The sequence below is a fragment of the Bubalus kerabau genome, chromosome 2, assembly GCF_029407905.1.
Source record: "Bubalus kerabau isolate K-KA32 ecotype Philippines breed swamp buffalo chromosome 2, PCC_UOA_SB_1v2, whole genome shotgun sequence".
In the NCBI taxonomy this organism is placed as follows: Eukaryota; Metazoa; Chordata; class Mammalia; order Artiodactyla; family Bovidae; genus Bubalus; species Bubalus kerabau.
Genome location: NC_073625.1, coordinates 129,511,984 through 129,537,874, shown reverse-complemented (window position 1 = coordinate 129,537,874; position 25,891 = coordinate 129,511,984). Strand labels below are relative to the sequence as shown.

Genomic DNA, 25,891 nt, shown 5'->3' with positions numbered 1-25,891 from the left:
GTTGTGGGAACCCTCAATTTATAGTCAGTTGTCCAGAAGTGTGGGAGACCTGGGCTTGTAATAGGCATCTGAAGTAGGGGGCAGTCTCGTGGGAATGAGACTTTTGTTTGTGGGACCTGCACTAACTGTGGATAATGAATGTCAGAATGGCTCAGTATGAGGGGGAAAGAAAAAAATACATATTTGGTGTCCAAAGTAAGTGTTTTCCCTTAAAACTCAGAAGTCCTTCACCAGGTAGAAAAACAAACTGTGTGACATCCATACTGTGGACGACTGCTCAGCAGGAAAAGGGGGTGGTACTGATACAGGCAACTATCTGGATGAATCTCCAAAGAATTTTGTTGAGTGAGAAAAGCCAATGCCGAAAGGTTACGTCTGCATGATTTGGTCTATATAACATTCTTGAAATGACAAAATTATAGAAATGGAGAACAAATGAGTGGTTGCCAGATGGTAGAGTAATGGGGAGGGAGGTGATTATAGCTACAAAACGGTGACATGAAAGATCTTAGAGTTAATGTTCTATATCTTGAGTGTATCAATAGTAATAGCAATATCCTGATTGTGGTATCTCAATATAGCCCATCCCAAAGTTTTCAATAAACTGAGTGTGAATCAGAACCACTTGGGGCACTTTGAGACACACACGCAAACCTCCAAATGATTTTTCAACTCACAAACATTACCTGATGATGCCAAGGCTGTAGGCCTTTAGAGACATTAGACAGGGAAGGGTAAGTGGGTGAGTTCTATTTTAGGAGAATAGGAAAATAAAGGATTAGGTTAGGGAAAACTAGATAGAGGAAACCTTATAAAGAAGCTATTCCAATAGTACAAACAAGGGATGATGCAAACCTGTTTTGTGGTGCTAGCTGCAGGGACAGAGTTCCGATAGGTTTATGTCACAAAAAAGGGAGCTTAACCTCTCAAGCAAGCTTCTTAACTCGGTATTGACAGTAATCCCTAAGGTCCTTAGCTGGATAAAGGATATATTTCTAGGTCTGCAACAAAATAATTACATGTTCCTGCCTTGTGAAATCAGCAAGTGGCCCCACCACAAGAGAGCACACTCATCCCTTCCAGGTGGTCCACACATTTTCTCTGAGGCACAGTTCTTTCCAGAAGGACTTGATGATACCTTTATTAATGACCTCACCTGCCCCATCTCCCAAGTCCCCCAGTTTTCCTGAAAGGTCCTTGTAACTCAAATATGAGACCACTTATCTAGACAAAGATGCTAAACAGATACTTCTCCCCTAGTCTTGGCCCAATTTTCTCTCTGCCTAGAGCTCAGAAGGCATACTTGGACAGGGGCAAAGCAGGACACTCTGCTGTGACCTCTCTGGCCACAGCCTCTCACTAGGGAGTGGTCAGCTGTCATGAGCAGCATTTAAAACCAGGAATCAAGGTGTGGTCTGGGCTCTTTTAAGTTCCAGGGTTTGGGGTTCCTGGTGAATCCTCAGAGAAGAATCCAGAAGAGGAGGATGGAAGGGTGGTGGTCCACTACAGGGGGATTCCTCCTCTGCCTCAGTGCCAGCCTTGTGCTTCAAGGTAAGATGAGACAAGAACAGGGAAAGAGGGGAATACTGTTCTGTGAAGATTCCAGAAACCCTCTCATTCCCCAGAACTAGAAAGCACCCAAAGGAGTTGGGTTAAACATTTCTTTTCTCTGTAATATTTATGGTTTGGTTTCCTTTGGGAAACAGATGAAAAACCTATTTAACTAATCAGAACACACAGCTCCCGTCTCATTTGCCTGCATAGGCATCTACTAAATCGTCTGTTGTTCCATTTTACCGCCTCTCTGATTCCACTCCTTTATATTAATAATGTTCAACTTGTCCTTCTACCAGATTAGTAACTATGAACAGGGTAGTCTGGGTCCTTCTGACAATAACATAACTCCTTTCCCACCTCGCTTTGGCAGATGTGGTAGAGAGGTGATATGGAGGAAAAGGACAGTGTTTGCTTCCCCCCAGATATGTTTCTCCTTAGTTTGGAGATGTACCTCATGAGATAATTGGAATGGGGAGATGTAAAAGAGACGTGGGAAAGAAAAGGCTGGGCTTAGCTACAGGAATAACCACAGTCACCTGGGGTTGGGGTGCAGGGGAGGTGGGCAGAAGGACTTTAACATTTCATCATATAGCTCCACCAGCCACATGGTGGATGATCAATGAGATCTTATCAAGATGGTGATGATGAAAATGCCACCCACAGATCTTAGAGGAAATCACTGAGTTTGAGAATGTCACAGGGCACAGGACATTGTAGGTAGTCAATAAATTCACATTGAATACCACATTCCTTAAGTTTCCACATGTTTGACATCACACAGATGTTTGTCTCTAAATTTTTCCTTTCAGGGAATGAAAAAACATGAAAGTGGGAAGGGAACATTGAGAAACAAAATTTTAGAGGAATTTTGTTCAGCATCTACAAGGAAGAATCATAATAGAGCTGGAGAGAAGAAAAGTATGGTTAGACAAAGGCCAAAACTTTAGGGTCACCACTATGGAAGGAAGAGGCCTCCCCCAAGAGGCAGTTTGCATAGGGATTTGGGTAGGCTTTATATGGGACTAAAAGCACAGGAAGAAAGGGCTGTGCTCTGACTCAGCTCATCACATCAACTTCCACCATTTGCCTACCACACCAGCCCATCCTCTTCAGCCCTGGCAGGAAGAACTTGGCCTTTGGGACTCTTTTCCCAAGAAGCTGGGGTGGGGGGCAGTGGGTAGGGTAGGGGGGGAGTGGTTCACATGACCACCCCATGTCCACATTTCTTTCTCTGCAGGGAGGCTCTCAGGTTCCAGCCCTGGCACTCCTCTCACTTAGGAAAACACAAAAGACCTATTCCCATCTCACAGGGTCTCTATTCTCTACAGGGAGGGCAAACACTTTCACCATCAATTGCTCAGGCTTTGACCAGCAGGGGGTAGACCCCACTGTCTTCCAGTCTCTATTTAACAAGAAGGACTTCCGTCCAGTCACCAATTTTAGCATCCCTACTCGTATCAACATCTCTTTCACCCTGTCTGCCATCCTGGAAGTGGTAAGTTTTGACTGCTATATTTTTCTATAGGTTGCTAATAGAAAACAAGAACTCTACCTTGTCAGTCCAACATTATAGCTGTCCAGTGGTAAGCAATGAGCTTCCTGAATGGATTTTGTACAAGTTAGATGTTCATCCTCTGGGGTTGAGAGACACGACAGGGAATGCTGCAGTGACATTTTGTCAGGGAACATTGTCCTTGAATCCTGCCCTTATAGGAATATTCCACTTAAAAAAAAAAAACAAACACATATTCCCAATGGGCTCCCATGCTGTTTTTTCTCCTTAGAGTTTCTGTGCAACCTGAATTTTTCTGAACTATCTTTCGAGACTTGTAATTGAAAAACTGAACATGGGGCCACTTAGGAAACAAAGGGAAGAGGTAGACTAGGACCTGATTTCATAGCTAATGATCCTGAATGGGGATTTTTTTTTTTAAACAGGATGCACAACTTCAGCTGCTGACATCATTTCTGTGGTTAAAGTTGGTACGTAATCCCAGCTTTTTTCTCTCTTTCTCCTTGCCTGTTTTCTGGCTTTGTTTGCAAAAATCACATTTGTTAAAACTGACAGTGCCCAAGGAAATACAACCAGAATGGGGCCATTGCTGGTGATAAATAGCTTTCTGGGCTGCCAATCAACTTTGAAATTCAGATGGAAAAAACAGGAAGAAAAAGGGCAGTATAGTTGGAAACCCCTAAGTAAGCTTCAAGGCTCAAACATATCCAGCACCCAGCTTAAGATTTCCTGTGAGCAGGAAGAGAAAAGCCAATAAGACTTTGTAAACTAGAGAAGAGGGACATTATCACCAGAGAGAGAAGAGGAATCAGAGTTTAAAAGGAAATGTGGCTAAAAAAAATTTTAAAGCAACATGTATAACAATGTGCACAGTATGAGTCCAGGTAAATAAAAACGAATGCTGGAATATATATTATTTCTAGAATAATGTATAAAAAACTGTTAATAATGGGACTGAGTTGGGGAGATGAACTGAGTTGGAGTGAATTAAGGAGGGAAAAAATTATTTTGTATATTATATCTTTCTGGAGTTGTTGAAGTTTTATCATATGCCCATAGTACATACAATTAGGAAAAATACAGACATGTGTATGTATATTTCAAGGGACTCAAGGGCAGGAAATGCTGATATAAACTAGCTTCAGGTCTGAGCCATAATCATCTCTCTGTGCCCTGTGTCCTAGAGCTGGAATCACCCATTTATCAGCTGGGACCCAGAAGAATGTGGTGATATCAAAAAACTCACCATCACAGCTGAGAACCTGTGGCTCCCAGACATCTTCATCATAGAATCGTGAGTATCAGTGCCGGGAAAAGCTGGGGGAAGACTCTTCTGCAAGGAGCAGGCCAGGGCAGTGCAGGGCAAACCCATGCAGTGGGGCCACTGAAAACTTATTTCAGAGAGTAACACAGTCACAGCTCATCAACTTTTCCCCTAGAAATGAGAAAACGGTGGGCAGAAAAGACGGCGGATCATCAAGACAGTATGGTACTGGCACAAAGGCAGAAATATAGATCAATGGAACAAAATAGAAAGCCCAGAGAGAAATCCACACACCTATCGACACCTTATCTTTGACAAAGGAGGCAAAAATACACAAATGGAAATAAGACAATTGCTTTAACAAGCGGTGCTGGGAAAACTGGTCAACCACTTGTAAAAGAATGAAACTAGAACACTTTCTAACACCATACACAAAAATAAACTCAAAATGGATTAAAGATCTAAATGTAAGACCAGAAACTATAAAACTCCTAGAGGAAAACATAAGCAAAACACTCTCCGACATAAATCACAGCAAGATCCTCTATGACCCACCTCCCAGAATTATGGAAATAAAAGCAAAAATAAACAAATGGGACCTAATTAAACTTAAAAGCTTTTGCACAATGAAGGAAACTATAAGCAAGGTGAAAAGACAGCCTTCAGAATGGGAGAAAATAATAGCAAATGAAGCAACTGACAAAGAATTAATCTCAAAAATATACAAGCAACTCCTGTAGCTCAACTCCAGAAAAATAAATGACCCAATCAAAAAATGGGCCAAAGAACTAAACAGATATTTCTCCAAAGAAGACATACAAATGGCTAACAAACACATGAAAAGAGGCTCAACATCACTCATTATCAGAGAAATGCAAATCAAAACCACAATGAGGTACCATTTCACACCGGTCAGAATGGCTGCTATCAAAAAGTCTACAAGAAATAAATGCTGGAGAGGATGTGAAGAAAAGGGAACCCTCTTACACTGTTGGTGGGAATGCAAACTAGTACAGCCACTATGGAGAACAGTGTGGAGATTCCTTAAAAAACTGGAAATAGAACTGCCATATGACCCAGCAATCCCACTGCTGGGCATACACACCAAGGAAACCAGAATTGAAAGAGACACGTGTACCCCCATGTTCACTGCAGCACTGTTTATAAAAGCCAGGACATGGAAGCAACCTAGATGTCCATCAGCAGACGAATGGATAAGAAAGCTGGTGGTACATATACACAATGGAATATTACTCAGCTGTTAAAAAGAATACATTTGAATCAGTTCTAAGGAGGTGGATGAAACCGGAGCCTATTATACAGAGTAAAGTAAGCCAGAAAGAAAAACACCAATACAGTATACTAACGCATATATATGGAATTTAGAAAGATGGTAACGATAACCCTATATGCGAGACAGTAAAAGAGACACAAATGTACAGAACAGTCTTTTGGACTCTGGGAGAAGGTGAGGGTGGGATCATTTGGAAGAATAGCATTGAAACATGTATATTATCATATGTGAAACGAATTGCCAGTACAGGTTCGATGCATGAGACAGGGTGCTCAGGGCCGGAGCACTGGGATGACCCAGAGGGATGGGATGGGGAGGGAGGTGGAAGGGGGGCTCAGGATGGGGAACATATGTACACTCATGGTGGATTCATGTCAATGTATGGCAAAAAAAAAAAAAACCACTAAAATACTGTAAAGTAATTAGCCTCCAATTAAAATAAATAAATTTAAAAAAAAAAGATGGCAGAGCAGCAGCATTGGGAAACCTTGCCTTAAGAGCAAAACTTAAACAGATGCCTGCCCCCACTTTTGCCACTTAGCATGGATGTGGATCAGACCCCGGACGGCCTCTCTGCATACGTGTCTAATGATGGTCATGTTGTGTATAATAAACCGATGAGGGTGACCAGCATCTGTAACCTGGACATCTTCTACTTCCCATTTGACCAGCAGAACTGCACCCTCACCTTTAGCTCTTTCCTCTATACAGGTGAGTTGCACTGAATAAAATGAGATCCACCAGTGGGGCAACAAAAAAACACTCAGGGGCCAAGTCATTTTTTTTATGTATAAAAGGGGATAGTGGAATATTTTCTAGTTGCGGGTATGTAGATGGTGGGGAGAAGTTGAATTTTAGAGACTTCCTGAAAAAGCCCAAAACTGAAAGGAGGCAACTGGAGGCAAGGAAGTCACATTACAGGACTAGCTGAAAAAGTAACTAAAACAGTCATCGAATCATCTCTGCAATCCCAGCATAGAGCAGGTGCTGAGCAGATGTGAACTGAGTGTTTGTCTCCCCGGCAGAGGAAAGCATGTTGCTGGGCATGGACAAGGAAGTGTGGGAGATAATGGATGACTCACGTGACCGTGGCCGCACACAAGGAGAGTGGGAGCTCCTGGGCATCAACAAGGCCACCCCGAAGATGTCTGTGGGCACCAGTCTTTTTGACCAGATCATGTTCTATGTAAGGCCAGAGATTCCAGCATGACTCTCCATCCCCCATAGCTTCCTCATCAGACCCTTCTAAGTCTCAGAGCCTTTCACCACTTGTCCTAAGACCAAAAAGTCCCTAGGCACCATAACTCTCACAGCCTTCCTCTCTCCCAAGTCCCCAAAGCAACCCCCATCTCTGAACCTATCATCCCTGGCCTAGGTTTTCTTCAGTGGGTATGGGGGAGTCCTATTTGTCACACAAAAGCTGCTCCTCTCAAAAAGAGCTACTGTTGGAGTGAGAACATCAAGAAAGGAAGGGGTGGGACTTCCCTGGTGATCCAGTGGTTGAAAGTCTGCACTTCCAATGCAGGGGGTGCAGGTTTGATCCCTGGTCATGGAACTAAGATCCAATAGGCTGTATGGTATAGACCAAAAAAAAAAAAAAAAAGAAAAGAAAGAAAGGAAGGGACTGGACTCATCCCTTGGTTTCACTCCAGTTCTAACTTCACCTGGTTCTCTGCTCTCCCCTCCCCACCAGGTGGCCATCAGGCGCAGGCCCACCCTCTACGTTATAAATCTCCTGGTGCCCAGTAGCTTTCTAGTCGCCATTGATGCCCTCAGCTTCTACCTGCCGGCAGAAAGTGAGAACCGTGCCCCATTCAAGATGACACTCCTGTTGGGCTACAATGTCTTCCTGCTCAATATCAGTGACTTACTTCCTGCCACTGGCACCTCCCTCTTTAGTATGTCCCCTACCTCACAGTCGGGAAATGAAAAGTGAAAAAAAACATAGGCAGGGTAGGCGAGTGAACTGGCTAGATCTGCTGAGGCAGTTAAGGTGCAGTCATCTTTAAAAAGGCTTGAGGTGTGAGACAGAAGAAAGGGGGGCTTGGTGGTCCTTCTGGCCCTGACTCACCCGAGTGTGCTCCTTCCTGCCACCCAGGTGTCTACTTTGCCCTGTGTCTGTCCCTGATGGTGCTCAGCCTCCTGGAGACCATCTTTATCACCTACCTGCTGCACCTGGCCACCACCCAGCCCCCACCCATGCCTCGCTGGCTCCACTCCCTGCTTCTACGCCACGCCAGTCCAAGGACATGCTGCCCTGCTGTGCCCCAGAAAGAAAATACAAGCCTGGGCCTCATATCCACCTACCTGTCTGGTAAGAGAAGTCTACACTGCTCACCCTGTCTACACTGGCCCAACTTCCCAGTCTCCCATTTCTCTAATCCTGTCTCCCTCCCATCTCATGGCTATATCTCTGTCCTCCCCATAGGACTGAAGGAGCCAGGAAAACTGGGAGGGAAGGAGTTGGGACCCAAAGAGGCAGAACTGAATGGGGGCACAGGATTGACAAGAGCCCAGCTCGCTGACCTGTGGGTGCAATTCGGCCACATGATGGACAACCTGCTCTTCCGCATCTACCTGCTCTTCTTGGCCACCTCTGTCACCACGGTCCTTGTCCTCTGGAACACCTAGGAGCAGAGTTCTAATGGTGCAAGAACACCCAGTGTTCAGGTTTCCTTGGCTTCCGCTAACCATCCCAGACCCTGTTCCTTTGCTCCAGTCCACACACAACAGTCCCCAAAATGTGCCCATGATCCCTGCTCCAACCCTCCCTGGGCTTAAACAGAACCACTGTCGATGCTCTCAGAAATGGCATTATATTTCCAAAACACAATTCAGAATATACGTGTTTATGCTAGAAATATAATTTTTACTGGAAAAGAAAGGCTTTATAGTAAAGACTACAAATATTTACCAAAAAGTAATTCATGTTGCTGGAGTAGAGGTCAGGGATTAAACCTCTTTTTAAAAATAGGCTAAAATGCTTATTTATTATTTTAACAAATTTATTTAACAAATTTATTGAGCATCTACTATCTGCGAGGTACTATTCTGAATTCTGAAGATACAGAAGTGAACCAGGCTGGCAAAAATCTCTATCCACAGGGAGCTTACATTGCGGGTGGGTGGAGACTGACAGTAAAGAAGAGAAGTGAAACACAGAGTATGTGCTGAGTGCCAAGGAGAAAAAGCAAAGCAGAATGGGCAATGCAGGGAGGAAGCTGCAAGTTTAGAAGGGTGGTCAAGGAAGACCTCAGATAACTTCCTGACAGGCTGGCTCCTGTGCATTGCTCCATGATAATGCCAGTGGAGGACCAGTCTTTTCCAAGACTGGCTGTAACCCAGTCTTTTCCGAGAGGTCGGAGGCTATGTAACTTACTCAAGTTCTTGCTATTTTTAGTTCTTTTTTCAGGGATAGGTCTGTGCTTAATGAATGTTTACTGAGCCCAGGTGAGGGGATAAACAAATGTCCTTGGGTAACCCTGTTAGAAGAGCTGACTCATTGGAAAAGACCCTGATGCTGGGAAAGATTGAAGGCGGGAGAAGGGGATGACAGAGGATGAGGTGGTTGGATGGCATCACCGACTCGATGGACATGAGTTTGAGCGAGCTCTGGGAGTTGGTGATGGACAGGGAAGTCTGGAGTGCTGCAGTCCATGGGGTTGCAAAGAGTTGGACACGACTGAGCAACTGAATTGAACTGAACCCTGTTGGAAATCTGAAGAATGAAGCACAATATCTGTCCTCAAAAAGCTTGTGGCACAGCTGGAGAAATAAAATACATGGGTAAATAACGTAGAATACGTTATTAAAGTTTTGTTGAGCACCATTAGAGAGAAACTGCAGTAATTCCCTGGTGGTCCAGTGGTTAGGACTCAGTGCTCTCACTGCTGGGGCCCTGGTTGGGGAACTAAGATACACCGCATGTGCAAAGCAGCAAACAGGAGATAGAGAAAAAAAAAAAAAAAAAACTGCTATAGAGTTCAGAGGAGAAAGGACTCTTCTAGCTGAAGCAATGGTTCTCAATCCTGGCTGCATATCAGAATCATCTGAGGAAATTTCCAAATAATCCTACAACCCAGTCTTCACCCTAGACCAACTAAATCAGAAACTTTGGCATGGGTTTTGGTATGTTTGAAAACTTCCCAGGAGATTCTAACGTGCAGCTAGAGCTGAAACTACTGGGCTAGACACTAGGAAAGCTTTGTGTGGAGAAAGCAATGAATAGAATACAAGAACAGATGGAGACATGAGGCCTGACAGGACTGCTTGGTCACAATACACCTCTGGGGTTACATTTAGGTAAAATCGTAACAAATGATCAGGGGAATTCCTTGGCAGTCCAGTGGTTAGAGTGCTGTCCTTCCACTGCAGGGAGCACAGGTTTGATCCCTGGTCTGGGAACTAAAATCCTGCATGCTGTGTGTCATGGCCAGAAAAAGAAAAGTCAATGAGAAGATGGGTTCTTAACTTTGGAAAAGGATTGTGTCCCAAAATTTGGGCTTCCCAGGTAGCTCTAGTGGTAAAGAATCCACCTGCCAATGCAGGAGACATAAGAGACGTGGGTTCAATCCCTAGGTTGGGAAGATCCCCTGGAGCAGGAAATGGTAACCCACTTCAGTATTCTTGCCTGGAGAATCCCATAGACAGAGGAGCCTGGTGGGCTATGTTCCACAGGGTCCAAAAGAGTTGAACACAACTGAAGTGACTTAGCAGCATAGCAAATGGGCCTCATGGGATCCAGAGGTTTGTGCAGAAGTTAAATAGTGCGATCCAAGCAGAATCCCAACATACTCATTTTGGTGGTACTCAGGTGGCTTGAGTGTCCAGAACAAACTCATAAAACCACTAGTCAGAAAAAGTCCCAGTAGAATGCAAATAGTACAGACTTTGGCAAACAGTTCAGCGGCTCCTCAATGTGTTTAACACAGAATTACTACATGATCTAGCAATTCCATCCCTAGATATATACCCAGGAGAAATGAAAACATTTGTCCACACAAAAACTTGTACTCAAATGTTCACAGTGACATTATTCATAATAGGCAAAAAGTAGAAACAACCTAAGTGTCTATCAACTAAAGAATGGATAAATAAGAAGTTATATATCCATACAATGGAATATTATTTGGCCATAAAAAGAAATGAAGCACATGATACAGGCTACAACATAGACGAACCTTGAAAACATGCTAAGTAAAAGGAAAACCAGTCACAAAAGATCATATATCATATAATCCTATTTATATGAAATATCCAGAATATGCTAATCCCTAGAGGCAGAAAGTAGATTAGTGGTTGCCTAGGACTTAGTGGGGAAAGGGGTAGATGAAAGAGGAGTGGCTGCTAATGAGTACAGGCTTCCTTTGGGGGATGGTAAAAAAAAATGTTCTTTTTTTTAATATAAATTTATTTATTTTAATTGGAGGCTAATTACTTTACAATATTGTATTGGTTTTGCCATACATCAACATGAATCCCCAAAATTAGATAGTGGTGACGATTGCATGACTCTGCAAATAAGCTAAAAACCACTGAATTGTGTGCTTCAAGTAGGTGAATTTAATGGTATGTAAATTATATCTCAACAGAGGCACTAAATAACACCAAAAAATAAATAACCCCACCACAAAATTCTCTTTGCTCACCACTTCCAGCTTATTCTCTCATTCCACTGTTCCCCACTGTCATCTCCCAGACTCTCTGATTCCCAGATACATATATTCAACATTCATCAATGTCTTCCCGTGGCCCTCCTTGACCTTTGGATGACTCACCAGGGGCTCACAGACCTCAGCTCCCTACCCATCTATCAGCTCTACATGCTTCCCATATGTTGACATCATTCACAGCTTCAGCTCACACACAGACTTCACCATTTCTAATTATATGAAATCCTCACAGCCAGACCAGCTAGGGCTCTTTGATAGGAAAATGGGATTCAAACATTACACCTAAGACAAGTTTCCAGAGCCTTGGACTCTCTCCCATTGAGATGGAGGAGGTTGGGGGATGCAATGAAGAAGAGCAGCCCTACTTCAATTGCTGCAACTGAAGAAGAAAATACTGGGCTGGGGTAGCTGATAATCCCCACTGGTTGGCTGGCAGGTAGACCTCCAATACATGCAACATGCCATCAGGATTAAATGAGAGCTTCTGTCTCTATGGACCTTCCCGTCATCTGCTCCCCAGAACAGCATTGTGAAATGAATGAGTAAAGAACTCATTCATTATTTACCAATCTTTAGTTTACTTAGTGCTTCCTTATATTCTAGATATTTTTTAGGTGCTGGGGATATGGCAATGAATAAGACAGACAGGAGAAGACTCAAAAGACAGGAGGACACTGATGATATGACATACTGATAACTGTCCTAAAGAAAATAAACAGGGTAACAGGACAGAGGAATAGAATAGAGAAACAGAATGTTCAAGGAAAGCCTCTCTGAGAAAATGACATTTGTGCCAGCCAAGAAATGAATGATGAGATAATGATGAGATGTGTCCTGGGATATCATCCTGATAGATTCCTCAGGAGAGGTTAGGATGTAGCATAATAAACAGGCTCTACATTTATGGAAGTAGATGAATGTAGCCAGGACCTTTGGATGAGCAAGGTGAGAAATTGGAGGGAGAGTCCCATGTTAGTTACTTTGCTACTATTGTACAATGTTTAAGGATTGTGAGGGTGAGCATTAATAATCTCCTCAAAGAATTTAGAACAGTATATTTCAAATGGTTTTGATCATGGAATCTATTTTACTCATCCATACATAATGCCTCACTCAAAAAAGAACTGGTGATAACAATAGAATGGAAAAGGAACAAAATTAAAAGTTGCAGCAAACTTACTGCTATAATTACATATGGATTTGTTTATACTATATAAGAGAACATGAGTTTACATGAGTCTTTTTAATTAAACAATGCCCTATACACTTTAAAATAGGCAATAAACAGCAGCAGCAGCAAGGCCTTGTTAACATGGGATTGCTAAAACTATTTTTGATGCAAATATGCATCAAACATCGGAGAAGGCAATGGCACCCCACTCCAGTACTCTTGCCTGGAAAATCCCATGGATGGAGGAGCCTGGTAGGCTGCAGTCCATGGGGTCGCTAAGAGTCAGACACAACTGAGCAACTTCATTTTCACTTTTCACTTTCATGCATTGGAGAAGGAAATGGCAACCCACTCCAGTGTTCTTGCCTGGAGAATCCCAGGGATGGGGGAGCCTGGTGGGCTGCCATCTATGGGGTCACACAGAGTCGGACACGACTGAAGTGACTTAGCAGTAGCAGCATGCATCAAACATATTGAAGGAGAAAATCAAACAATTCACATGACACTGAATAGATGATGATGAAACAAAGCTATCAGATCATTATCAGAAAGCAATTATAGCAGCTGAACACCTCAGGTCAATGCTGCTAATGCATTGATAACAAAAACCCCTAGAAACTGAGAGAATTCTGACATGAGGGTGTCTGCTTGCAGGCAGGAGCTTTTTAACTTTCCCAGGGAATACAGGATCTTAGTAGAGTGCCTAACTTGAACCCTGAGGACACTTGAGTAATGTGCAAATTTTAGTTTACAAATGCCTCATTTTAGCAATCCTGTATTAGCAAGTCCTTGCAGCTGCTGTTTAGTTGCTAAGTCATGTCCCACTCTTTGTGACCCCATGGACTGTAGCCCACCAGGCTCCTCTGTCCTTGGGATTTCCCAGGTAAGAATACTGAAGTTGGTTTTAACGCAAAGCTGAAAGGAAAACCTGAAAGAAGTTCTTGGATTTGTCAGCCCTTCAGGAGTCTCTTACCAGTAGCCCTCCAGTGGGGACCCTACTGACCCCTCTGATACCACTAGTGACTCTAAGATATGTTAGAAGATTATACCTACATTACCCATATTTTCCTGACAAGAATTTGGACACTTTGTTGGGTTTTTGCTGATCTATAAAATCATTTTTATGAACAGTCTTATAAATCGTAAATTATTTCTTACATGAAAAGAAATATAAAAGTTGCAAAGAAAACAAAGAACAGGTATCAATTAACATGCATCTGTGATTTTCATCATTGATCTACTGTTGAAGTTGATGAGTCGATGAACTATTACTCCATTTGTTGTTGTTGAGCAAGAACTCTGCTTGTTTGAGTTATTAATGGGTCCAGAGTAAAATAAAGACACAGTGGTTTTTGCAGTTTTCATGAAAGATTGTTAGTTTAGGCCTTTCCTTGGTTTGGACACAGAAAAGTTATTTTAACAATAATAGCCATCATTTACTGAGTACACTTGACCCTTGAACAGCATGGGTTTGAACTGAGAAGGTCTACTTTTACACAGATTCTTTTCTTTCTTTCTTTTATTTGTTTGGCTGTGCTGGATCTTAGCCGTGGCATGAGAGATTTTTAGTTGCAGCATGTGGGATCTAGTTCCCTGACTAGGGATTGAACCCAGGCCCCCTGCATTGGGAGTGTGGAGTCTTAGCCACTGTACCACCAGGGAAGTCCTCAGAATCTTTTCAATAGTAAATTCTGCAGTACTACACAGTACTGCAGGTTGGTTGAACCTGGAGTTGGTTGAATCCACAGATGCAGAACCACAGATAAGGAGGAACCACGGACATGGAAGTCCCACTATGTTATAAGCAGATTTTTCAACTATGCAGAGGGTGGGTGCCCTAATTCCTATGTTGTTCAAAGGTCAACTATATTTTCTATATGCCAAGCCCATTATAGTCATTATCTCATTTGATCCTCACAACAATACTATGAGGCAGATATTAGCATTAGATATCTTCCCAGGTGGCACTACTAGTAAAGAAACTGACAGCCAATGCAGGTTGATAAAAGAGACTCGGGGTTGATCCCCACCTGGGTCAGGAAGATCCCCCTGGAGGAGGGCATGGCAACCCACTCCAGTATTCTTACCTGGAGAATCCCTTGGACAGAGGAGCCTGGTGGGTTAAGACCCATAGGGTCACAAAGAGTCGGACACTACTTAGCACACAGCACACACATCTAGGTAGAAAGAGAATAAGATCCTTCCCCGGAATCATATAGCAAGTAAGCAGTAGAACCATTTTTAATCCAATTTTGTCTAACTCTTAATCCTATGTTTTAACACATCCAGGTAATAGCCAAGGAAAGCAGATACAGTAATTCTTGAACATGAAAAACTAAGCATTAGACTCTGAATCCAAAATGATCCCCACCAAAAGATTTATCCCATTTTTCTCTGATAACTCTTAACTCAGGGTATCAGTCTTCACTGTGGCCAACATCAGACTTTAGACTTTCCAAAGCTCTCATGATTTCCTTGCTTCTTACTGGAACCCTCGGAAGCTAGCTTGTTCACACAAACAAATGAACATGTGTATAACTGATGAAATCTGAAAGAAACTCTAGGGATTATACTGTGTAAAGACAATTTTCAGAAAAAAAGGCAAAATTTTGACTGTTGTACAAATATAAAAAGGGATACACATTAAAGAATTGACTGGATGATGTCAGCAACATGGTGAAGTCAAAAGCTTCTTTTGTGGGACTTCCCTGGTGGTACAGTGGATAAGAATCTGCTGCCAATGCAGGGACACAAGTTCAATACCTGGTCCAGGAAGATCACAGTGCCATGAAGCAACTAAGCCCTTGTACCACAACTACTGAAGACCTCTTAATCTACGGTCGAAGAGCCACAGCTACTGAGCCCAAGTACCACAACTACTGAAGCCTCATGCCTAAAGCCTGTGCTTCACAACAAGAGAAGCCACTGCAATGAGAAGCCTGTACACTACAGTGAAGAGAAGCCCCCACTTGCTGTGATTAGAGACCACTTGCGTGCAGCAATGAAGACCCAGCACAACCAAAAAAAAGAAAAAAAAATCTCTCTTTGTCTCTCCCCTTCAATCTACAGTAAGACATCCAAAATTCAACAAAGTTACCTCTGCCCAACACACCAGGATGCCACAGAATTTCAAACATCTGTATCTAAAAGAGAGTAGACTGGAACACATCAAGGAAGGAGAACTGTAGGAACAGCAGAATTGGTGGCTGCAATCCTGGCCCTCTAGCCATGGCAGCTGAATCCACAGCCCTAGAGGGCATGGCGGCAGCAGGGGAGGCAACACACAACTCTAGCAGCTCCAGTGGCCACAGACACCTGGGCAGCAGCAGCGGTGGGGCCTGGGGCCCCATCCTTCCTAACACTGAGGCATCCATATTCTCGGATCCTCCCCCAAGACTCGCAGTGGAGCCCAAGAACCTTCACACCAGCTAGAACAGAAGTGCCTGAGTGATCTGGGCTCCCCGTTATCCTAGCTCTCCCACCATGGGGTGGATCCTGTGACTCAGGGGAAATTAGTGGCAAGGAAAGGGCCCACCATCCCAGTGCAACGCCAGCAGCACTGGCAGAAGCAAGGCAGCAACGACCCCAGGGGCATAAGAAGCTACAACGAAGGCACAGAGCCATATCTGTTACAGAGATGATAGCAAGTATTGGCTCTCAAATAAAACCAAAGGCAGCCCAGGTTAAGAAAAACCAAAAACTTGTACTATAGCACCACCTACCAGAAAAAAAGAAGAGCCTCTAACTTCTAATCTTTCACTACTTCAAAGGCGCAGGCAGAGGAATAGCTCATCAGGTGCTACGAATAATCAATTAACATTATACCACAAAAAGAAAATCAAACTTAAAGCACAGAATAATAATCTAACTGATAGAGAATTCAAAATAATTGTCATGAAGAAAGTCAATGAGCTACAATAAAATTCAGAAAGGTAGTTTAATGAACTCAGGAATAAAATTAATAAACAGAAGGAATACTTTATTAAACAGATGAAAACTCTAAAAAAAGAACCAAGCAGCTAAAGAACTCAATAAACAAGATGAAGGATGTATAAGAAAGCAATGGAAATGGACAAGATAATTACTGAGTTCAAAGATAGAATTCTAGAAACAATTGGAAGAGGAAAGATATATAAGATATTTTTAAAATGAAGGAAGTGATAAATGATAATGATAAAGGGTAAAATTCATCAAGAAGACATAACAGTGATTACTATATATGCACCTAACATGGGAACATCAAAGTATATAAAACAATTAACAGACCTAAAGGAAGGAATCGACAGCAACACAGTAACTGTAGAGGACTTGGATAGGTCATCCACACAGAAAGTCAACAAGGATATAATGGCCTTAAGTGAAACCTTAGACCAAACTGTTTTAATAGATTTGTATAGCGTATTCTATCCAATACAACATAATACACATTCTTCTCAAGTACATCTGGAACTTTCTCAAGGACAGATCATATGTTGAAACACAAGTCTCAATAAATTTAAGAAGACTGAAATCATATCAATCATATTTCCCAATCACAACAGTATGAAACTAGAAATCAACTATAAGAAGAAAACTGGAAAAAAATTCCAAATATGTGGAGACTGAACAACTTGATACTGAACAACCATGAGTTAATGAAGAAATCAAAGGAAAAATAAAAAATTACCAAAAGACATGAAAATTCAATACACCAAAACCTATGGGATACAGCAAAAGCAGTACTAAGAGGGAAGTTTATATCAGTACAAATCTACCTCAAGAAACACGAACACTCTAAAACAAAAAATTTAACTTTATATCTAAAAGAACAAGAAAAAGAAGAACAAATGAAGCCCAAAGTCAGTGGAATGAAGAAAATAATAAAGATCAGAGAAGAAATAAATGAAATAGAGATTTTAAAGACAATAGAAAAGATCAATGAAACTAAGAGCTGGTTCTTCAAAAAGATAAATAAAACTGTCAAAATTTTTGCTAGATTCACTAAGGGAAAAAAGAGAGAAGGTCCTCAAAATAAAATCAGAAATGAAACAGGAGAAATAACAACAGATACCACAGAAATACAAAAGATTATAAGAGAATATTATAAGCAGCTATATGCCAACAAATTAGACAACCTATAAGAAATGGACAAATTCTTAGAATTGTACAACCTTCCAAGACTGAATCATGAAGAAATGGAAAATCTGAACAGAGTGATAGCAAGTACAGAGGTTGAAACAATAATCAAAAAGCTCTCAAAAAACAAAACTCTTCGAGGAAAACATAGGCAGAACACTAGATGACATAAATCAAAGCAATATGCTCCATGACCCACTTCCTAGAGTAATGGAAATAACAACAAAAGTAAACAAGTGGGACCTGATTAAACTTAAAAGCTTTTGCACAGCAAAGGAAACTATAAGCAAGATGAAAAGACAATCTTCAGAATGGGAGAAAATAATAGCAAATAAAACAACTGACAAAGGATTAATTTCCAAAATATACAAGCAGCTCATACAACTCAATACCAGAAAAACAAACAACCCAATCAAAAAGTGGGAAAAAGACCTAAACAGGCATTTCTCCAAAGAAGACATAAAGATGGCTAACAAACTCATGAAAAGATGCTCAACATTGCTCAATATTAGAGAAATGCAAATAAAAATTACAATGAGATATCACCTCACACCAGTCAGAATGGCCATCTTCAAAAAGCCTACGAACAATAAATGCTGGAGAGGGTGTGGAGAAAAGCGAATGCTCTTGCACTGTTGGTGGGAATGTAAATTCATACAGCCACTATGGAAGCCAGTAGGAGATTCCTTAAAAAACTAGGAATAAAACCACCATATGACCCAACAATCTCACTCCTAGGCATATACCCTGAGGAAACCAAAATTGAAAAAGACACATGTATCCCATTGTTCATTGCAGCACTGTTTACAATACCTAATACATGGAAGCAACCTAGATGTCCATTGGCAGATAAATGGATAAAGAAGTTGTGGTACATATACACAATGTAATATTACTCAGCCGTAAAAAGGAATGCATTTGAGTCAGTTCTAGTGAGATGGATGAACCTAGAGCCTATTATACAGAGTGAAGTAAGTCAGAAAGAGAAAGGTAAATATCATATACTAATGCATATATGGGCTTCGCTTGTGGCTCAGCTGATAAAGAATCCGCCTGCAATGCGGGAGACCTCTGTTCAATCCCTGGGTTGGGAAGATGCCCTGGAGAAGGGAAAGTCTACCCGCTCCAGTAATCTGGCCTTGAGAATTCCATGGACTGTATAGTCTGTGGGGTCACAAAGAGTCGGATATGACTATGAGGCTTTCACAATGCATATATACAGAATCTAGAAAAATGGTACTGAAGAATTTATTTTCAGGACAGAAATGGAGAAACAGACATAGAGAATAGACTTAAGAACATGGGAAGAGGGGAGGAGAGGGTGAGATGTATGGAAAGAGTAACATGGAAATTATGTTACCATATATAAAATAGATAGCTAAGGGGAATTTGCTGTATCTCTCAGGAAACTCAAACAGGGGCTCTGTATCAACCTAGAGGGGTGGGATGGGGAGGGAGATGGGAGGGAGGTTCAAAAGGGAGGGCATATATGTATACCTATGGCTGATTCATGTTGAGGTTTGACAGAAAACAACATAATTCTGTAAAGCAATTATCCTTCAATTTTAAAATAAATTAATTTTAAAAACTGATCTATCAGGGAATTGTGAACACTACTTATATATTTTAGGATATTACAGGAGTATTGTTAGTATTGTGACTATGTCAAAAGGAGGTCTGTCTTTGTGAGATGCATAATAAATATTTATGCAAAAATTTAAAAACAAAGCTCTCAAAAAACAAAAGACCAGGACCAGATAGCTTCACAAGTTAATTCTACCAAACATTAAAATATTTACTACCCATTCTTTTCAAACTCTTCCAAGAAAATTTAAAGGAGAGAATGCTTCCTAATTCCTTTTACAAGGCCAAAATCACCCTGACACCAAAACCAGCCAAAGACAACACAAAAAGATAAAAATTATAGGCCACTATATCTTATGAACATAGATGCAAAATACCTCAACAAAATATTATCAAACCAAATACAACAATATATTAAAAGGATTACACATCATGATCAGGAATGAAAAGAATGGTTCAACATCTGCAAAGTGATCAACATGATATACCACATTAACAAAAGGAAGGATAAAAACCATACAATCATCTCAATAAATGCAGGAGAAGCACTTAACATGATTGCACACCCATTTATGACAAAAAAAACTCTCAATAAAATGCATATAGAAGGAATGTACCTCAACAAATAAACCCCACATATGACAAACTCACAGCTGGTATTACACTCAATGGTGAAAAATTGAAAGTTATCCCTGTAACATCAGGAACAAGACAAGGTTGCCCACTCTTGCCACTCATTCAACATAGTACTGCAAGTCTTAGCCAGAGCAATTAGGCAAGAAAAAAAAAATAAAAAGCATCAGAACTGGAAAGGGAAAGGTAAAACTGTCACTATTTTCTGATGACACAGTTTTATAAATAGAAAACCCTAAAGACTCCATCAAAAAAAAACTTTAGAAACAATAAACAAATACAGTAAAGTTGCAGGATACAAAACCAATATACAAAAATCTACTGCATTTCTGGGACTTCTCTGATGGTCCAGCAGTTAAGACAATGCTTGCAATGCAGGGAGCATGGGTTTGACCCCTGGCTGAGGAACTAAGCCAGTATAGGAACTAAGCCTGGCTGTATAGCATGGCCAAAAAAAACCCCAAATCTATTGCACTTCTATACACTAATAATCAACTAGTAGAAAGAGAAATTAAGGAAACAATCTCATTTACAATTGCAACAAAAAGAATATACCTAGGAATAACTTTAACCCAAGAGGTAAAAGACGTATACCCTGAACTATAAGACATTGTGTTGAAAGAAATTAAGGAAGACACAAAGAAGTGGAAAGATATTCCATGCTCATGGACTGGAAAAAACTAACATTGTCAAAATGTTCATATTACCTAAACCAATCTACAGACTCAGTGCAATCTTTATCAAAACACCAAGGACATTTTTCACAGAAATAAACAAATGTTTTTCTAAAATTAAATGGAACCACACAAGGGCCCGAATAGCCAAAGTAATCCCAAGAAAAAAAGAACAATGCTGGAGGTATCACACCCTCTGATTTCAAACTATATTACAAACTATAGTAAGGGTATTGGCAACATGGTATTGGCAAAACAGCATGGTATTGGGGGTGGGGGAGTGTGGAATACATAGATCAACAGAATAGAACTGAGAGCCCAGAAATAAACCCATCCATATGTGAACAATTTGCAACAAAGGAGAAAAGAATATACAATGGAGAAAGGATAGTCTCTTCAATTACTGGTGCTGGGAAAATTAGACGGTCACATGCTAAAAAAAAAAGTGAAACCAGACCACTATTTCACACTATACACAAAAACTACCTCACAATAGATTAAAGTCTTACGTGAAAGACCTGAAACCATAAAACTCTCTAAAAGAAAACCTAGGCAATAAGCTCTTTGACATCAGTGTTAGCAATATTTTTCTAGATGTGTCTCCTCAGGCAAGGGAAACAAAAGCAAAAAATAAACAAATGGAACTGTATCAAATTAGAAAGCTTTTGCACAGCAAAGGAAACCATCAATAAAACAAAAAACAACTTACGGAATGAGAGAAGATATTTGCAAATGGTTATAATAAGGACTCGGACAACTCAACATAGAAAACCAAAACAGCTCAACTTAAAAATGAGCAGAGGAGCTGAATAGACATTTTTTCAAAAAAAAATACAGATAGTCAACAGGCACATGAAAAGATGTTAGCATGACTAATATTAGGGAAATGCAAATTAAAAACACAATGAGGTATCACCTCATGCCTGCTAGATTGGCTATTATCCAACAGACAAGAAATAAGTGTTGGTGAGGATGTGGAGAAGAGGGAAAACTTATACCCTGGGATATAATTGGTGGGAATGTAAATTGGTGCAGCCACTATGGAATACAGCATGGAGGATTTCTCAAAAAATTAAGACTAGAACTACACTATGAGCCAGTTACCCCTCTTCTGGATATTTATTCAAGGACTACAAAAAACACCGATTTGAAAAGATATATGCTCCTTTATGTTTATTATGGCATATTTACAATAGCCAAGGTATGAAAGCAACCTAAGTGCCCATCAGTAGATGAATGGATAAGGAAATGTGGTATATACATAATATGGTATATATAATAATGTGGTATATATATAATATGTATATATATATATATATATATATATATATATATATATATATACACATATAATAGGAATATTACTCAGCCATAAAAAGATGAAATCTTGCCATTGTGACAATATGAAGAAACCTTGAGGGTATTATGTTAAGTGAAATAAGTCAGATAGAGAAAGAAAAAATACTGGATGATTTCACTCATATTTGGAATATTAAAAATAAATAGAAAATCAAAATAAATGAAGAAACCAAATTAAATAAAAACAAACATGTAGATACAGAAAACAGAGTAGTGGTTACCAGAAGGGAAGGGATTGAGGGGAAGGGAGGGCAAAATGGGTAAAGGGATCAACTGTATGGTGACAGATGGAAATTAAACTTTTGGTGGTAGAGTATACAGAAGTAGAAATATAATGTTGTACACATGAAACATGTTATAAATCAATGTTACCTTAATAAAAATAAATTTTTAAAAAAGAATTGATAGAACTCATATGACATGAAAGAACCAGGCAGATGTTATAACTGATTCAAAAGTCAAGAAGCACAAATCTATATGGAGAAAAGATACTGAATTGCAAATAAAGGCAATTTTTCCACAAGAGAGAGACAGAATTCCACTGGAACTCTATAGGATGAGATACAGTTTGCATTTTGACAACGTTGAACTTTACCTGAGCCTGTGTTCTGAGAAAACAACAATGGCTAAGAAGCCTACCTACCAATCTTTTGCTTTCTGAAAGCTCCCCACCCTTTGTATTCCAGGAAATGGCTAACTACAAAGAACCACCATTCACCCCGCCCACTCTTTCTCATGACTCCGTTGTTTACATGTGAGCCCAGACCCTAAGGAGGCCAGGAACAGAGCCTCCAACTACTAGCTGTTTCTCACATAAATGATTAACTGAGATTAGCACTGTTTATCCCTGTGAAACAAGCTAGACACAGAGGTGAACATTTCCTGTTCAACTGACTGAGACTTTCCTGATTATAAAACAACCTCAGCTGTAAATTTTCATCTGTAATATGTCTCAGTTTAGTTCAGTTCAGTTCAGTCGCTCAGTCATGTCCGACTCTTTGCGACCCCATGAATCGCAGCACGCCAGGCCTCCCTGTCCATCACCAACTCCTGGAGTTCACTCAAACTCATGTCCATTGAGTCGGTGATGCCACCCAGCCATCTCATCCTCTGTCGTCCCCTTCTCCTCCTGCCCCCAATCCCTCCCAGCATCAGAGTCTTTTCCAATGAGTCAGCTCTTCGCATGAGGTGGCCAAGTATTGGAGTTTCAGCTTTAGCATCATTCCTTCCAAAGAACACCCAGGACTGATCTCCTTTAAGATGGACTGGTTGGATCTCCTTGCAGTCCAAGGGACTCTCAAGAGTCTTCTCCAACACCACAGTTCAAAAGCATCAATTCTTTGGCGCTCAGCTTTCTTTACAGTCCAACTCTCACATCCATACATGACTACTGGAAAAACCATAGCCTTGACTAGACGGACCTTTGTTGGCAAAGTAATGTTTCTGCTTTTGAACGTGCTATCTAGGTTGGTCATAACTTTCCTTCCAAGGAGTAAGCGTCTTTTAATTTCATGGCTGCAGTCACCATCTGCAGTGATTTTGGAGCCCCAAAAAATAAAGTCTGACACTGTTTCCACTCTTTCCCCAACTATTTGCCATGAAGTGATGGGACCAGATGCCATGATCTTAGTAATGTGTCTACTTCTCTCTATAAAAAAGTCTAAGTTAAACCACCTGGCCAAGGTATTCTGATCCATGGATCTAGGTGATCTCCCTATTACAATAGCCTGAATAAAATCAGTCTTCTTAATTATTTGATCTTGTCTTTGACAATATCCTTCAGTTGCTGTTCAGTCACTAACTTGTGTCTAACTCTTTGCGACCCCATGGCCTGCAGCATGCCAGGCTTCCCTGTCCTTCACTATTTCCTGGAGTTTGCTCAGATTCATGTCCATTGAGTAGTTGATGCCATCCAACCATCTCACCCTCTGTCACCCCCTTCTCCTCCTGCCCTCAATCTTTCCCAGCATCAGGGTCTTTTCCAATAAGATGGCTCTTCGTATCACATGGCCAAAGTATTGGAACTTCAACTTCAGCATCAGTCCTTCCAGCGAATATTCAGGGTTGATTTCCTTTAGGATTAACTGGTTTGATCTCCTTGCTGTCCAAGGAATTCTCAAGAGTCTTCTCCAGAACCACAATTTGAAAGCATCAATTGTTCAGTGCTCAGTCTTCTTTATGGTCCAACTCTCATATCTTTACATGGCTACTGGAAAAACCACAGCTTTGACTAGATGGACCTTTGTTGGCAAAGTGACATCTCTGCTTCTTACTACGCTGTCTAAGTTGGTCATAGTTTTTCTTCCAAAGAGCAAACGTCTTTTAATTTCATAGCTGTAGTTACCATCCACAGTGATTTTGGAGCCCAGGAAAATAAAATCTGTCACTGTTTTCCCATATATTTGCCATGAAGTGATGGGACCAAATACTATGATCTTCATTTTTTGAATGTTGAATTTTAAGCCAGCTTTTTCAGTCTCCTCTTTCACCCTCATCAAGAAGCTCTTTAGTTCCTCTTCACTTTCTGCCAATGGGTGATATCATCTGCACATCTGAGGTTGTTGATATTTCTCCCAGCAATCTTGATTCCAGCTTGTGATCCATCCAGCCCAACATTTCACATGATGTACTCTACATATACGTTAAATCAACAGGGTGACCAATATATAGCCTTGTTGTACTCCTTCCCCAATTTTAAACCAGTCCACTGTTCCATGTCTGGTTCTAACTGTTGCTTCTTGATCTGCATACAGTTTTCTCAGGAGACAGGTAAGGTGGTCTGGTATTACCATTTTTTAAAGAATTTTCCACAGTTTGTTGTGATCCACACAGTCAAAGGTTTTAGCATAGTCAATGAAGCAGAAGTAGATGTTTTTCTGGAATTCCCCTGCTTTCTCTATGATCCAATGAAAGTTGGCAATTTGATCTCTGGTTCCTCTGCCTTTTCTAAATCCAGCTTGTACATCTGGAAGTTCTTGGTTCACATACTGCTGAAGCCTAGCTTGAAGGATTTTGAGCAAGACGGATGGGTCATAGTGGAGAGTTCTGACAAAATGTGGTCCACTGGAGGAGGGAATGGCAACCACTCCAGTATTTTCGCAGCAAGAACCCATGAACAGTATGATAAGGAAAAAATATTTAACACTGGAAGATGAACCTGCCAGGTCAGAAGGTGTCCAATGTGCTACTGGGGAAGAGTGGAAGACAATTACTAATAGCTCCAGAAAGAATGAAGTGACTGGGCCAAAGTGGAAATGATGCTCAGCTGTGGATGGATCTGGTGGTGAAAGTAAAATCCAATGCTGTAAAGAACAATTACTCAGTGGCCTGCAAGTTAATATGAGCTATAATTCAAAGGCAATGGACACGGCTAGAATCAGAAAACTGGAAACAGTTACCCAAAACATTAGCTTTTCATTGAAGTACAATTTTTTCTATAATCTCCTCCCTTTTAATCAAAAATAATCTCAAAGATTATTCTTGATCACAAGATAAGGCTGTTCTCATAACATATGGCTTCACTGTTTACAGTGGCAAAAAAAGAGCTGTAATTTGCCCTTTCAGATCAGATCAGATCAGTCGCTCAGTCGTGTCCGTTCTTTGCAACCCCATGAATCACAGCACGCCAGGCCTCCCTGTCCATCACCAACTCCTGGAGTTCACTCAGACTCACGTCCATCAAGTCAGTGATGCCATCCAGCCATCTCATCCTCTGTCGTCCCCTTCTCCTCCTGCCCCCAATCCCTCCCAGCATCAGAGTCTTTTCCAATGAGTCAACTCTTCGCATGAGGTGGCCAAAGTACTGGAGTTTCAGCTTTAGCATCATTCCTTCCAAAGAAATCCCAGGGCTGATCTCCTTCAGAATGGACTGGTTGGATCTCCTTGCAGTCCAAGGGACTCTCAAGAGTCTTCTCCAATACCACAGTTCAAAAGCATCAATTCTTCGGCACTCAGCTTTCTTCACAGTCCAACTCTTACATCCATACATGACCACTGGAAAAACCATAGCCTTGACTAGAGGGACCTTTGTTGGCAAAGTAATGTCTCTGCTTTTC

The 25,891-nt window shown here is 41.0% G+C and overlaps 1 protein-coding gene and 1 long non-coding RNA gene across 2 annotated transcripts in view; one reads left to right on the top strand and one right to left on the bottom strand.

Moving 5' to 3' along the window:
• Nucleotides 1-511: 511 nt before the first annotated feature.
• LOC129643801 (5-hydroxytryptamine receptor 3C-like) lies at nt 512-8,259 on the top strand. The gene is made up of 9 exons (XM_055568902.1): nt 512-1,551; nt 2,886-3,052; nt 3,496-3,540; nt 4,255-4,364; nt 6,170-6,339; nt 6,654-6,814; nt 7,322-7,526; nt 7,727-7,942; nt 8,057-8,259. Exons 1-9 carry the CDS (start codon nt 1,485-1,487, stop codon nt 8,257-8,259), a joined length of 1,344 nt encoding a protein of 447 aa, XP_055424877.1. The 5' UTR covers nt 512-1,484.
• LOC129643806 (uncharacterized) overlaps nt 3,574-25,891 on the bottom strand; it is a 54,047-nt gene continuing 31,729 nt past the window's right edge. The window contains exons 2-3 of the long non-coding RNA XR_008710513.1: nt 8,155-8,255; nt 3,574-4,505 (exon numbers count right to left, since the gene is read on the bottom strand). This is a non-coding gene — a long non-coding RNA (uncharacterized LOC129643806). The remainder of the gene's footprint in view (nt 4,506-8,154; nt 8,256-25,891) is intronic.